This window comes from Dermacentor albipictus, chromosome 1 (genome assembly GCF_038994185.2).
Source record: "Dermacentor albipictus isolate Rhodes 1998 colony chromosome 1, USDA_Dalb.pri_finalv2, whole genome shotgun sequence".
NCBI classification, from domain to species: Eukaryota; Metazoa; Arthropoda; class Arachnida; order Ixodida; family Ixodidae; genus Dermacentor; species Dermacentor albipictus.
In genome coordinates this window covers 289,006,629-289,022,468 of record NC_091821.1, presented here as the reverse complement: position 1 = coordinate 289,022,468, position 15,840 = coordinate 289,006,629, and the positions used below count along the sequence as shown (strand labels likewise).

At 46.3% G+C, this 15,840-nt stretch overlaps 1 protein-coding gene and 1 pseudogene across 2 annotated transcripts in view; both read left to right on the top strand.

Annotated features, from left to right (window-relative positions):
• Positions 1 to 15,840, top strand: part of LOC139054444 (atrial natriuretic peptide-converting enzyme-like) — a 784,429-nt gene that overhangs the window by 496,795 nt on the left and 271,794 nt on the right. For both annotated transcript variants that reach the window (XM_070531426.1, XM_070531425.1), the window contains 3 exons: positions 6,074 to 6,184; positions 10,557 to 10,701; positions 10,757 to 10,843. In XM_070531426.1, coding sequence (XP_070387527.1) covers positions 6,074 to 6,184; positions 10,557 to 10,701; positions 10,757 to 10,843 — 343 coding nt within the window. The remainder of the gene's footprint in view (positions 1 to 6,073; positions 6,185 to 10,556; positions 10,702 to 10,756; positions 10,844 to 15,840) is intronic.
• Positions 13,793 to 15,374, top strand: LOC139054963 (uncharacterized; annotated as a pseudogene).

Genomic DNA, 15,840 nt, shown 5'->3' with positions numbered 1-15,840 from the left:
CCAGTCAGTGATAAAACTCGCATAACTATGGGAATAATGACCAATGAATAACACGGAGAAAACATGAATAAAGGCGTCTGAGTACAGCGTCTGCGTCAAAACTAAAATCTCTAACAGTCACTCACCTAAAAAAATTGATAAAACATGTGACCGTGCGAAAAATGAACCACGTTACAAACAATGAAATGGACAGAATAGTTGAACTATAAAGGTCTAAAGAACAGTGTGCGTAAAAAAATACGCAACAAAAGCTTAAGAGCCACTTGAAAATCGTCAACAAAATAAAAACTAGTTAAATAAAAGGAAGACAGACGGAAAAACCAAATGAAATCACTCTAACATGAGGTTTAAATGAAACCTTCTATAAAAGTAGACTCCTTGCCACTAGGCGCAATCGACGGCCTGCTGACGCATGTGTTTCCCTCTTTCTTGATGAAATAGGCTTCCACAATTTCCGCCTCGAACCTGTCTTTTCCAAACATCAAAAATTTGGTTTTGTCAAACTGAGGGCGGCAATTAGTGCCGTCTCTGCAATGCTCTGCAAGGAAACTCCCTTCCTTGTTGCGCAGATTGCGACAATGTTCCATTGCACGCTCAGTGAAACATCGACCTGTTTGTCCGATATAGCTGCGACCACAGCTTAGAGGGATTTGGTAGACGACACGTGTTCTGCATTCAGTGAGCTTCTGATGCTGAATTGCACAAGCCGGTCGTTTCTCTCGGTTCATGGCACAAAGCTTAGACAACTTGCAAGGCGCCGAGAAGACAACCTGAACATTATGCCTGCTCACCACTTTCTTAATGTTGTGCGATACCTTATGAAGGTACGGAATTACCGCAACAGAACTGCTTGAAACTGGCTCCCTGATAAGAGGCGGGTGCTTGAGTTTTTGGAGCATTGTTTCGCAGACAGCTGAAATCAGACATGGCGGGAAGCCTGCCTGTTGTAGTCGTTGCACTTGAGCGCTAAAGCTACTTGACGCTAAATGGATACAAGACTTAGTTAAAGCAGTTTGCAGATAATTGGTCGCAATCGCACGCTTTACAATCTTGGAATGGGCGCGCTCAAATGGTAGCAGGCCTTTCAAAGAACGCGGATTGTACGTCCAACAGATGCCTTCCTTTGGAAACACTAGCCTGATATCCAAAAACTGGAGTTGACCACTGTTCGGAAATTCCTTGGTGAACCTGAGACCCTGACTGTGGTTCGAGGAGATAGTCGTGGTTCTCTTAACGGTACAATCTAATTCGTGCTCAGGGACGTCCTTCAAAATGACCAAGAAATCATCAACATATCTGTAAATGGGCACTACATGAGGATCACGAAGATTATTACAGATCTCAGCTCCTACAACAGATAGGGAGATATCGCAAAGGGCAGGAGCTACAGAAGAACCGACGCATATCCCTTTCTTCCGCACATAAAACTTTTTTTCAAGGAGAATGGCGCTTGAGTTCAGGTAGAACTCTAATAAGGAAATGAAATTGTCCGCGCTTACACCTGCAGCATTCTGGAAGCGGACTGCACCAGTTGATTGCATCTTGTCCCTGACCGCCGCTAAGAGACCTGGGTGAGGGACCGAATAGAAGAGATCTTCAATGTCAATGGAGAACGCGTTGTATTCATGAGGCGGCAACGTGTCCAGATCCTTCAGCATTTCCAGAGAACTACGCACCAAGAAAGTGTCGTCGCTCACCACGTTTCCTAGATGTGTCTGAAGGTATCAGCTTACAAGACGTTGCCATGTTCCCCTTTCTGAAACAATGGTGCGCAGCGGACATCCAGGCTTGTGTGTCTTCACAGTGAAGAAGATCTCAAGAAACCTCCCTTTTTCACCCTTTTCCATCTTGTGAAGGTTTTCTAAATTGATTTCGCCCAAAAGTTGAAGAGCCAGTCCTTTTTTCTTCCGAACCTTGAACGGCACTTGCTAGATAGTAGTTTTAACACAGACGCTGTACTTGGACGCCTTTATTCATGTTTCTTCCGTGTTATTCGTTGGTCATTATTCCCATAGTCGTGCGGGTTTTATCACTGACTGGGCCTTGGGCGTTTGAAGTGTGTTATGTTGTGGATAGTTTGGTAGTGAAGCGTGTACGGTACTTCTTATGTCTCGTTTTTTGTCCCCGTTGGCTTGGAGAAGACTACACTCGATGAATTGCTTCCCGTGCTGCTCCACGTGTGGTTCTTGTTCGCTCATTTGACATTTTGTGCCAGATATGATTCCTGAGCAGTCGATAGATTGCTGTGTTTTACTTCTAAAGTTTCCTGTGTGACGGCGTGATTAACCAACATAAGGCAGGCTTGTTGCGGAAATAAAGTTAGTTGTGAGTGGCGCCGGTCCTGTCGTTTGTGTTCTTCTTGAGTCCTGGTCTCCTGCGCCTTGCCTTTACCAATTCAAGCATGAACCAACTAGCCCAAGCAAGAGTTTTACTTCACTGATTCAGCGGGAGACCCAAAAGCTGCCCCAAAAGATTTGCGTAAACAAACATGGCGGCACTCATCGAAGCGACGGCTCTAACCTAGCGCCAAACTGGTTTCGATTCGTGGTAACGCATGAGGTTCGCAAGCTATAGGAGAAGTGACTGCGTTTATCGCTTTCTCTCAACTAGCGTGTGTTAGGAAGATTGATTCATTAGACGCCGCTGATTCCGAATTCGATTCTGGATTTTATGGCTCGTAGCCCTAACACGGCTAAGCTTGGCTAGTGAAGACACGTTGGTTTGCTCAAAACTAAGCGCAACTAATCGTTTACTCCTTACAGAAGAACCTCTAAATTGTAATTAAATGCGTATACACGCAAGTCAAAATTACTATTCCTATCATAATGTGGTATATTTTATTTAATTATATCTTATAGCTTTTCTTTGACGCCGTAGTGGCGCTGTCAGCGCAAGACGCTACCCGCAAACGCGCTATTCTAAAACTCTTCACTCCTGCGCGCCCCAACGCTAAGACCAGGCCTGCTCTTTGGGGCCCCAAACTATCGGGGCCCCTATTCTAAAACTCTCTAACAACTATCTCTCTGTCCCGGCTGCCTCTAAAGAACATGCGCGCGCAAACAGGCAGCCTAAAGATCCGTCCTCACGTGAGCGCGCGCTTATTTCGCCAGCGTGTGTGGACTCGCGCACCAGCGTGGGAAGAGAATTCTCGCCGCGAGAGCGCCTTCCGAGGCGCGCGTGTTTCGCCCCCTTGCGCGTGCTTCCGCAAGTGGCCTTCCCTCTGTCAGCTTTACGCTTTCGAATGGATGGATGCGCGGATGTTATGAGCGTCCCCTATGGAACGGGGTGGTGGGTTGCGCCACCACGCTCTTGCTCGTATACTGAATATTTCCTTACCCAGGTAAGGAAAGAAAAACAACGCACGATGAAATCCCATAACCACATTTTCTGACTCCCTGTTGTGAACACTGTTTTTGTACGTCTCCGTTTTTTGTCGTTTCCCTACTCTTCTTCCATCTCTAATCTCCAATCTCTATTGCGGACATGTTTACTTTCCCCCTGCTCTCGCAGAATGAACCCAAAGACTTCATGGAGTCCAGTGGTACATAAATCGATCACTGGGCAGACATCTTCGCATTATAATAAAACATGCTCCATCGTTTCCCTAGCTTTACTGCAGCAAGCACACGCTTCTTCTTCCTTCTTATACGTAGGTGCGTGTTCGAAGGCACCGTGATCTCGCTACGAAAAGTAATGAGCTTCTCTTTGAATTATCATAAATTCTTTCGTTCCTGATTTCGGTTTTTCCTCTTAAGTAGTTACTCATGGCAGGTTTCTCTTCAATTGCCGCCACCCATGAGATTATTTCAACCTCTGTGACTTTCCGCTTGACTTTCTTTGTTGCTTTGTTGCCCACCTTACAGGCCGCATACTTTCTGGTAAGCTTCCTAGTTCTTTTCCTGCACTGTGAATCAATGTTTTTCCTGTACACATACCTCAACACTCTCCCAACCCATTTACTTTCTTCCATATTCCTCGGTCGTTCTTCATACTAAATTTTACTGCGAGCTTCCCTCAGTTGAAAACTTGTCCAGCACATATCCCCCTGCACAGCTTCATTTGTAGTCTTCCCGTGAGCGCCGAATGTGAGGCATCTGACTGACCTTTGGTTCCCGTCGAGCCCTGACTGTACCCATGATTTAAAGCAAACAACCGCATTTCCAAAAGTAAGTCCTGGAACCATTACACCTTTCCACACACCTCGGAGCACCTCGTACCTATTGTATTTCCATAGCGCTCTGTGCTTCATTGTAGCTCCATTTCGCTTGCCCTTTACTGTTATTGCTTTCTCCTGTGTTTCCATACATATATTGCCTTCGCTTATCCATATACCGAGGTATGTATATTCTGTTACCCGAGGTATTTCCTGGCCCTGTATCGCCACTGTCTGTTCACTGTTCTGATTGAATACCATAACACCTGATTTTCTAACGCTCAATTTCAAATCTAAATTCTCGCATTCCTGTTCACAGCTGTTAGCCAGACTGGAAATCTCTTTGCTTGTTAGCTAGCAACACAATGTCGTCCGCATAATAAAAACCTGGTAGCTGCTGCTCTACTACTGTGTCCGTCTGTTTGTATGAGGGATTAAACGCGATATTACTTCTAGGGCCCTCTCCATCCTCACAATGTACATCATAAACAGTAATGGGAATAAAGGGCACCCCTGCCTCAGTCCCTTGTTGCTGTCAACTTCCTCCTCGCTCCTCATCCCTTCCCATACAGCGCAAATGGAATTTTAAAAGTAAATCTCTCGCACACCTGCAGAAAATCGTCGCCTAAGCCTTCCTCATCCAGAATATCCCACAAAATGTTGCGGTTTACGTTGTCATACGCTCCTGTAACACCTAAAAAGCCCACATATAACGGTCTGCTTTCTACTCTTAATATTTCAATACACTGAGTAAGAACAAATAAGTTATCCAAACGCCTACCTATTCTGAAGCCATTGCAAAGTTCTCCCAATATGTCATTATTCTCTGCCTATGCTTGCAACTTTAATTTGATTGCCTGCATTGCTAAGTCCTGTCCCTTTTTCTGCTTAGGACGGCATTTATCCCACTTGCTACTATGACAAGGTTGCGCACGTGGGTATTTTCCGCAAGCTTTGCTTCTGCTTGCTCAATGACAGAACCCAGTATCCGCCCTGGAAATGTCCCTACCGCGGGTTTCTTCAAGCGAATGTGCCCTCTGCCGGGAGGCTGCAAAACTATCTGCTCCTGTCATGTTTTCCCCGCGCATCTCAGGCCAAAACACTGCTTTCTTTAACACACCGCCAACATTCTTACTAAGTGCCATAAATGCATATGTTGTAACAAGGGACAACCCTCTCGTTGTAATCAGTTAAAACTTTTTGATCCTCGACCTATATTTTGGAATCAAACGTTTTTTAAAAATTTTTGGCCATTCACTTACATTTGTGCGTTACCGTCAAGTTGCGAAAGGGAACGTCCAGAATTCCTGGTCATGGCACGCCCCGCAAATGGTGTTTTACATTCCACAATGTAAGCGAGTTCTAGCGGTTATTCTGGAATGTACTGTGAATTATGTATAAATAGCAAATGCAGTTGACCCATGGATCAAACCTTGATGATCGATGACTGTGTTTGCTGTTTTCATTGTGCTTTCAGCGTTAACTTTTTTATCTGGACATAAGTTTTCCTTATAAAAAAGATTTGTCACTCATCGTGCAAGCACTGTCTGGTTCTTCACAGTCACCATAGCGTTGCTATATTGCTGCTTGCTTCGAGATTGCCGTGGCTGGAAGGTATGGTGAACGCGCAACGTTTCGTACAATATATGATTCCTCTATTCGCTACCCAATGCCATATGACATGCTGTCAATATGGAAAGCGTGAGCGTCCGGTGCTTTTTGCTTGACTCAGCGCTTGACGTTGGTAGCTTAGTCAAGCTGTCAAGCTAGTCAACAGCTAACTTGTGCTTCCGAAGAAACTAATTTGCTGACCTCGGTCGAAGACTGAGCTGAAAAGCTTTTTGAGCGGTTAGTAGACTTGCTCGTTCCCTCCGGGGGCAACACTCGGCCGATATGACGTGGAAAATTGCGTGCTTGCAGGTCTCTGCGGCCCGGCACACCTGCAGTGCGGCGAGCGCCAGTGCATCGACATCGCGCAGCGGTGTGACGGTCGGCTCGACTGCGCCGACGGCGCCGACGAGAGGGACTGCCGTGAGTGCGTCGGGGCGCTTGTCCAAAGCCACCTAGAAAAAAATGTAAGGCCTCCGCATCACCTCCTCTCCCCTGTCAATACGTCACGAGAGTCGGATGGTAGCGGTGGATGGGGGAGCGCTGCGTTTCTAGAACGCGGCGCGCGTTCTGAAAACAAATTTTCTCCGTGGCTGCAACGCTAGAGCGGCAACGCGTGGAGCATTTGCTTGGTGTCTTTGGTGGGGCATGCTACACCATAAACGCGATTGCTTTTCTTCGATTGTGCGTGGTTCGTCGTACACGGAAGCGCACCGGTGCCTGGCCGTGGCGCACCAAACTGCAAGTCCAATGATGACGGAGGACAAAGTGTCCGAGTGCACTAGTTCCCATCTGACCGAGCCACTCGGGAAGCATGGACAAGAGCAGTTCCTCGGAAGGACTTCTCGCCAACGAAGTACACGGTGGTAAGTATTTCTTCTCTCTATTGTTATTCTGGGTTTCCAGACGAATAGGTTTCGTCAGCATAGTGCGCAATGCATTCGTGCACGCGTGCACAATAGATGGGTCTCCGCACCTGTCGACGCACTTGTAAATTCAACATTTTCGTCCAGCTTCATACCTGTAACGGCTTGTTTTTTTTTTTATTTCAGCTCTGTGAAAAGCATTTCTTGCCATCGGATTACTTGAAGACGACATCTTGCACAGACGTCAAGACAGGAAAAGTGGTCGAAGTTGCCATGAAAAACATCCGTCTGAAGAAAACTGCAGTTCCGAGCTTGTTTCCCAATTGCCCTGCCTATTTATCGCGTCCGCAAGTGTGCGTTCGAGAAGCGCCGGCTGCCAAAAGAGCGCGCTTGGAAGCCACATATTTGCAAAAAGCAATAATCCTTTCTCAGCCAACTCAAGCAGAAGAGGACGCCAAAAATCTGGTTGGTAGCTTTGCGGACTTGCTGAAGGCCTTGCCAAGCTTTCAGTGTTCGGACTTCTGGACAGTTTTGAACAAGGGCTCCAAGGTTTTCTTTTTGGACTTGTCACTTCAATCTGCTCCTGCAGTCCGTACTTCGGTGATCGTGTCCACAGACCTGCGCGTCGAAGTATTTTTTGGTGAAACGGGTGTGAGGAAGTGTGGCGATGTTTTAGTTCCTGAAAAGCTGAGCGACTTGGGAGATTTGAAAAGTGTGTTACACATGATCGAACAGACACGTAAGGATATCAGCACTGAGCGTTCTGAAAAGGCCCGTCATCTACTGACATTGGTTTCGACATTGCTAGAGGAAGTAAGTGGAAAACGTTTCGCATGCGAGTTGCAAGAATGGCATTTGGAAGTGCTTAAATTCTTGAAGAGTCAAGTTGATCTTATTTTGAATGATGCTGGCCGATATCCCCCCGATTTATTGGTTTTTGCTAGCCTTTTGTTCACAATTTCACCTCATGCATATAGATTCCTGAGAAGTTCGATGAAGCGTAAGATGCCGCATCCTGATACGATCAGAAGACTGTGTTCATCGTACGATGTACGCCCTGAAACGGAGCAGCAAGAATGTAGCTTTCTTTCCTATGCAAAGCGTATTGTAAGCACATATAAAGAGCATGAAAAGACTGTAACGTTAATGATTGATGAAATTCACCTTCAATCATTTTTTTATTACAAGGCTGGGTTGGTTACTGGTGCTGCGGTAAATTCATCGACTGCAGCAAAAACTGCCCACGTATTTATGATACAGAGCCTGCTTTCTTCAAACAAGGATGTTGTACACATCCTTCCTGTGGCACAAATCGATGATAAGGCGCTGCACGACTTCCTTCGGAAGATTGTTCTTGATCTAGAGGCATCTGGTTTTAGAATAATCGCAGTGATCTCGGACAATAACTCCATAAACAGAAAAATCATGTCCTACTTCGCTAAGCCGGCAAGTGTCAACATTGTTTACCAACATCCTGCTGACCCATCACGACCCCTGTTTTTCGTGGTGGACCCAGTTCACATACTTGTATAAGAAATAACTGGCTGAATCAAAGAAACATTGGCAAATGCATGTACTTTCCTGAACCGAAGAGTGATGAGGCTGAACCAAAGATACTTACAGCATCTTTCAAGGTATTATGCCAGCTGCACGAGGCTGAAAAGCATGAGCTCTTGAAGCTAGCACCAACGCTCACTTTGAAGGCACTGAACCCCTCAAACATGGAACGGCAGAACGTTAAACTGGCCTAAAAGATTTTTAACTCATCTACTGTTGCTGCTCTCAGTGTTGCAACGTTCCAGCATGCAAAGGAAACCTCTCAATATGTCGACACCATTTTGACTTGGTGGAACATTGTCAACGTCAAGACGCCAAGAAAAGGACAGCGGTTGCGATATCAATTGCAAGGTCCAATAGTTTCATCGTCATGTCCTCAACTAGAATTCTTAGAGAGAATAGTTCAATGGCTTGATCACTGGAGAAGCCTCGAACATGACAATGGCCGCTTGACACGTGAAACGCACATAGCTTTCAGCCACACTACCCATGCGTTGCACGAACTTGCCATATACTGTCTCAAAGAGCTTCGTTTCGAGTATGTTCTTTTGGGCAAATTTCAAACTGATAGCTTAGAGGATCGCTTTGGAAAGTACCGGCAATTGTCTGGTGCCAATTACCACGTGTCTATAAAACAGATATGTGAATCTGAAAACAAATTGCGTTTGCAGAAGGTTCTGAACCTGCCAGACTTGGACATTCTACTACCACCGAGCGCGAACACGTTGGACACAAGTGTACATTCAGGAAACGGCCAGTTTCAAGTCACTGTGACCGACTCCGACATTGAGAAAAAAAACGTCAAGGCTACCGGCACTAACCTATGTTGCCGGCTATTGTGCCCATGCAGCTCTAAAAAAGCTGACATGCGCATCTTGCAGTGAAAGCCTTGTGATGCAAGACGTCGATCTAGATGACCCTGAGAATGCAGTAATCACGAAGATGACAAGGGGTGGCCTGAAGTTTCCACGAGCAGTTGTAGTTAATGCTGTATTCTTTACTGAAATTATATTGGACAAGCTCAGGACACCAGAATATGCCGTACGATTTTTCAGCCTTCCTAGGCAGAAAGATACTCTTGTCGGCCTTGTGTTCGCTACCCTTCATGACTTTGAGGACGTCGATGTGTGTGATTTCGGTCATCCTGCGCAGGAGGTAATGAGGCATTTTGTAAGTGCTGCAGCGAATACACTGCTGAACAACTTGTGCCGCACAGAAAACGACAAATTACGCAACGTCAAGAACGACCGAAAATTGCAGACCTTGAAGGCCTGAGATGTTTCTCATTATTTATTTTTTATACATGAAGCTCTGTTTTGTTGAACATCTACGTATGTTTGTGTTGACAGAACCCTTGTACAAAGAAACCTGTGGCGTAGCTAGGACTTATTTGCCTACATTATCAAAATTTAAACCCTGCATTTTGGCCAATTCAAATGTTATTTGAGTGCATTGTGCTACCTGTTTATGATTCGAACTCTCCATGCTACATCAATCCATTAATTACATGTTTTCCTTTAGGACTGAGAGTAGGCCTCTCGTTTTTTACTTACTTTTCACCATTATCTCAGTATTTTATGAAGACCAATAAGGCCTTTAAACAAGGCGGGTGGAAATAAAATAACCACAAGAAATGGTACAACAAAGACGGAAGCTTATTCTATTTGAGAATTAGTTGTGCGTGACCCTATAATGATAAAATTTTCACAATAAAATTAACCTCGATATTCGTGTGACTAGCGAGGACTGTTTTACGCAATGCAAGAGTGAGAATGATAATTGTATATGGAAGATTTAAAATGTTTGTTTCTGAATGCAGTTCTTATCATTTGTGAATAAAGTATATTCTGTGTCTTCAATATGCAGTTTTCCTCTTTCTTTCGTTCCGTCTAAAGTTGAGTGACTAAGCAGCATGCAGTTTGCTTGTCTTAGTCCCGACCAAACATCACAAGCACAATAAGGCAGGTCGTGTTGCGATACACGCAAAAAACAAAAATGTTGCCTATCAAGTAATCTAAGGAAGGTATGAAAGAATGCTGCTTCCTATGGTGGTGTTGACTGCGGTGAACCAGCGGCTCCCCCTTATTTTTTGCGTCAGCTATACGTGTCTTGCTTTGGAAACGAAGCATCTGAATTTATAGGTTGCTGTCACTTTAAGGACAGCACTAATTTTCTCATGCCATAGTATCCGCGACGCGCAAAGAGACACACTGCAAGCGCAACGAATCTAGGCGCGGAGACGCCGACGGCGTCGACTGTCCGGCCCATCCGACTAGCGTGACGTCACACCGGCGTGCGGAGGCCTTACATTTTTTTCTAGGTGGCTTTGGCTTGTCTCGGCCGGCGCTCACGCTGCGCTTGCGCCGCCGCAGTGACCCTGTCGAGCCGCGGAGAGCTGTGGGCGCCACCGCACGGCTACCTGCGCGCCTGGCGGCGTGGCCGCTTCCGCAAGGTCTGCGCCGACGGAGCCGAGTTGAAGCACGTGGCGGCGGCTGCGTGCGCCGCGCTAGGACTAGGGCACGTTCCCAACCTCCCACTTGTCGCGCCACGTCTGACAGGCATATCTCCGCAGGCCGCCGTCCCGCGTGGAGCTGCATCGCGACGGCAACAGCAGCGACTCGTACTTGCGTCTGCTGGATCCGCAAGCGCCCGGCCTCAGGTGAGCAGGGCACGTTCATTCCACATCATTAGAACTCATCAAGGTGGAGCCCATTGTTTCCTTCCTATGGTTCATTAGTTCTTTCGCCTTGTGGCCACAGCAAAAATGGAGACTCAGCAACATGCATGCACTATAAAGTCAAACACGGGACACGCGCAAGCCAATTTTCTCCCATATTCGTTAGTTTAATATTCTTAGCGACTGTTTTAACGACATATATTCGTCCGTTTATGATTTCGGTGTGGTTCAGCAACTCAATTTGTCATGCCCACGCCCACGAATAATCGATAAGCTGTTTTTTACCCTCACAGACACCTCACAGAGGTGAAAACAAGATGGAATACGACCGGGATGGAAGATGAAAAATTGACGTAAACACCGACTATAAAAGATTATCCGAGTTTCCGAGTTCAAAAAAAGTTATCCGAGCCCACGCCTTGTTCATAATGAGATTGAAAGCGATCGACGCCTCTGAGACACCTGAGGTATGCTGGTAGCCCATTGATGACTGAAAGTAGAGCGAAATGCTAAGGATTCATGGTACGGAAAGACAGGCAGTTTTAAGCCGCTCATGTTCTTCAAGTTGCATACATCGTTTGAATATTAACGGCCATGTCTTTAACGAGCATAATTTATGCGATGCCTTCAACGCATAATTTACAAATTTAACTGTTCCACCAATAAGTGACGAGATACACATCAGATCTACTACTATTTTTAGTAGCATGTTTCTAACACTCGTTACAGCTACTAAAGTAGAGTCCGCAATATCAGCATTGAATAACACTACCAGCTGTGTCGTTGAAGGTGTACAAATTAAACCTGTGAAATTCGTCATATACATCATAGCATCAGTCTTAGCAGATATATTCAATCTATGTTACAGCTCGGCAATATTTCCAGGAAAAATGCAGCTTGCTAAAGTGACAGCGTTCTATAAATAAGGTAGTCGAAATGATATAAGAAATTATCGTCCAGTTTCAGTACTGCCAGTCTTTTCAAAGGGGCTATAGAAACTGCCTAGGTATACTTTGTGGCGCAAAATACATTTCTTGGAAAGGGACAGAAGACAGGGGGACAGTGAAGCGAGACAGAAAGAAAGGGAGACAGTGAAGATAGAAACTCATTTTGGCACGACTTGCAATCTTTTTCAATAAATCAAAAACTCTATGCGACGCTCACTATCGTTTCCGACCACATCGGTCAGCACAAGCTGCCTTAATTGACCAGAAAGAGTATATTAGGAGATTTAGGAGGCTTGGGACAGTTAGAAGAATGGGACAACTCATATATATCTCCTGCAGTTGGTTCACACACGTTCACCGGCTAATCACGAGATAGCGCTTGCATAACGAGCGCCTGGTGGCGCCAGGTGGCCTGAAGCCTGGTGGGTAGCGCTACCAAGCAAGAGCTTGGTGGCGCAACTCACCGCCCCGTTCCAAAGGGGACGCTGATAACATCCATCCATCCATCCATCCTGGCTCTCATGGTAGACGTTGTTGCGTGTGCCGAGGTATGCGTGGCCGGCATGAGGTCTGGACCCCACTTCACGCAGAGTCAGAGACGAGCTTTTTCGGCGAAGAATTCTTTATACAATGTTTACAAGTTGTAATTATCAGGAGAGGGCAACAGAGCAGCTGCAAGCTGCTTAAATAACACCCCCCAGTCTCCAGATTCCCCAGACACTCACTAAGGACGAACAAGGTCGAGAGAGAGAGAGAGGGTCCGGGACGTCTCCGTGGTCTCAACGCCGCTTTCAGTGGCCGGCGCCTCCGGGGACCGCGCTGTGTCGTCAGGCCAATCTGGCGGTCGGTCAGAATGGTGCGCCGGGCAGGTTTTATGGCCCGGCATAGGACAAAGGGCAGCAAGGCACGGGGTCGAAACATAGCCCTCCTTTGGCGGCCGGTCAAAGGGGGCGCCGCCGGACAGAGGAGGGGGCTGCATTGCTGCCGGGTAGGGGCCGAACAGCAGTCCGTGAGCCGGCGGCCGCTTCCGTCGTGGACGCCGCGCAGCCGCGAGGAAACCCATGCACGTAGTCGCCGTGTGCCCGAAGCGGCCACCATGCTGGCACCATGCGGGGGTGAATGCTGCCTCCATTGTCGACACACTATAGCACTGGCCTCCCCTCAGGCAAATCCTAGGGCAAAACATACAAACAACGTCTTCCGCGGATGGAGCTTTCTGTGACTAGAAATCTCTTCTTTCACGTCTCAAAAGTAAGTATCCGCTGTATCAATTGCACCTCTCTGAGATTTAAACCTCTCGGCGGAGGCTCATACCAATTTGTATCCGAAAACACACATCAGCGTCGTACTTCAGGCAATAACAAGTTTAGCCCTAACAAGAACATTTTTGCCGTGGAGTGTTTTTTTCTTTGGGCGACGTAGCTTGCGAGGAATGGGACAGCGTCTTTCAGGATGAAATGAGACACTGTCCCATTCCTCCCTATAGTAAGGCTAGCGCTGTGTATAGCGAATGAGCTTCATGGTTGAGCCACATTAACTCCGAAAGCTGTCATCTATGTTTATTTCATATTTTAAGGTTATAAATATTCGGTGCCTTGAAGATTAGGTTATATAACAGGCAGGCTGGCTACATGACAATTCACATTGACACGCTAAACGAAAAGGGCGTTATAGAAGGCGATGTCGCTCCACGTAAAAAGCTTTGATTACTCTGCACATTTGCGAGCAGCCTGGGATATGGACGTGAATAGTAGGCTCCAGCAGGAGTGCTGTTAAGTGCGCTTCGTGCGCGTGAATATTTAAATTTGCAAATTATTGCTCCACTTCTTTCTCTTGTATACCCTTGGCATCTTCCTGAAAATTGCATTCTGACAGAGCTCAAACATCGAACACTTTCATGCTGGATGGTGTGAGATCGGTGTGGGATGAAAAGTATAAGAGATGTAGTAGTCTTTAAGATATCAAAATCATCGCTTGGCCGAGCATGAATAAGTACCAGGAATGTGATGACAGAGGGAGCATCTTGTTCATGTCCAATTTGGTCTGCGGAATGGTCTTCACAGCAGAAGATGAAATACTCTTGAAAGAGTATTTGCTGAAGGCAAGCAAGATGTGTTATGGGTTTACGAGGATGCAGGTTCGTTCACTGGCGTAACAATTTCCAACAGCCTTAAACTGGAAGTGTCCGCCGTCATGGGAAGTCAACAAGGTAGCTGGAAGGGACTGGTTTATGGGCTTTATGGACCGCCATCAATCCGATTGCCGGAAGCGACCTGTCTTGGTAGGGCAACAAGCTTCAACAAGAACAACGTCGATGCTTTCCTTTCAAATCTGAAAAGCGTCTACGACCGATACACGCTAACTTCGGACTGCATCTACAATTGTGACCGAACGGGCTTCACAACTGCACACAATACACAGATAGTAGCAGCACGTGGTGAGAAGCAAATTGGTGAAGTCGCATCAGCAGATCGCGGTGAATTGATGGCCGTTTTGTTCACTGTTGATGCCATAGAAAACGCTCTCACGCCAGTGTAAATTTTTCCACGGGTCAGATTGAAATATTTTTTTTCTGAAAGGCGCCCCAGCCAGAAGCCTTGCTTTGGCAAACAAGGTCGAGATGCTTGTCCGGGGAACTGTTCTTGCTGGCATTATAGCATATCGTCGAACATACAAAGTGCTCGAAGGGAGCACCATTATGATTCTTAACAATCATGAAAGCCATATCAGCATCAGCACCATCAAAGACACCGAAGAGAGCGTGGTAATCCTGCTGACATTTCCTCCGCACTGTAGCCACCGCCTGCAGCCCCTTGATGTGTCCGTGTATGGACCATTCAAATCTTGGTACAACGCTCCTTGCAATGATTAGCTCATAAACAACCCTGGGAAGGGCATCTCCATCTGTAATGTTGGAGAGCTAGTGGGATCTGCCTACGTATTAACGGTGACACAAAAGAACATGATCTTCGGCGTCAAGAAAACGGGCATTTGGCCTTTCAAGCGAACCCTTCATATTGGATGGTTACTTCATGCCATCAATAATTGACAAACTTTAACATCGCCAAGTGGAGAGGTGTCACGGCAGACAGCCACCGTCATCAGTCAGACAGCCAGCTCAACCCTTCTGGAAAATGTTCGAACTCTGAGATAAACACCGACGGAGCTCGAAACGTCCATGCAGATCTTCACTCCTAGTGTCGATAAACCGGCCTCGATGTGAACGGCGTCTCCAAGCCGAATTGTTGCAAGTGATCTTAGGCTCTACGCTATGGCTGCACCGCATAAGACGGGGCAAAAAGGAAGGAGGTAAAGTAGGACAAAAGTCCTTACAGATACACGAGAGAAGCATGCGATTGAACAAGAAGCTGCAGAGAGCTTCAGAAGGATTTCAGTTCTTCAAGTGAAGAAGTTACTTTTGCCATTGCATTTGATTATTCTGACAGTGACATGTCAGATTTCGATATGAGAGGCAGGACATTTCTGAGGCCGATTGGCCCAATGAAACTGTTCAAGTGACGGTGGAGACTGTTCAAGTGTTGGTTGAATTGTTCTTGTCAGGTTGAGTAAAAAGAATCTGACGTCTATTACACGGGTAAAGTCGAGAGAAGTGACAAGATTGACGTTGTCACTGCAACCTAACCAAACAAACCTAAGCAACCTAACCTAACGAGGTTAGGTTGCTTACCGATATCTAGCATTAACTTCCCGTTGTTATCGGTATAACCATCTATATCCTGTATGTGGGCGTTCATGTCACCCAAGAGGATTATTTCGGCATCATTCTCGAAGCTCCTAATATCCGCATTTAGGCATCCCTCCAACTCCTGATTCTTTTTGCAAATTTTACCCATCCATAATTACCTCACGCCCAGCCAAGTTTTCTTTCTACTGACTCTTCTGAAAAGCAAAGATGCTCTTACAATTTGAATTCACTGTTTCCCATTTGGTTCCTGGCGCATTAGCATTCCGACACCCCTCCCTTTCCAATTTTCTCCTATTGCATCTTTCCCGAATAGAATTCTCCATCAC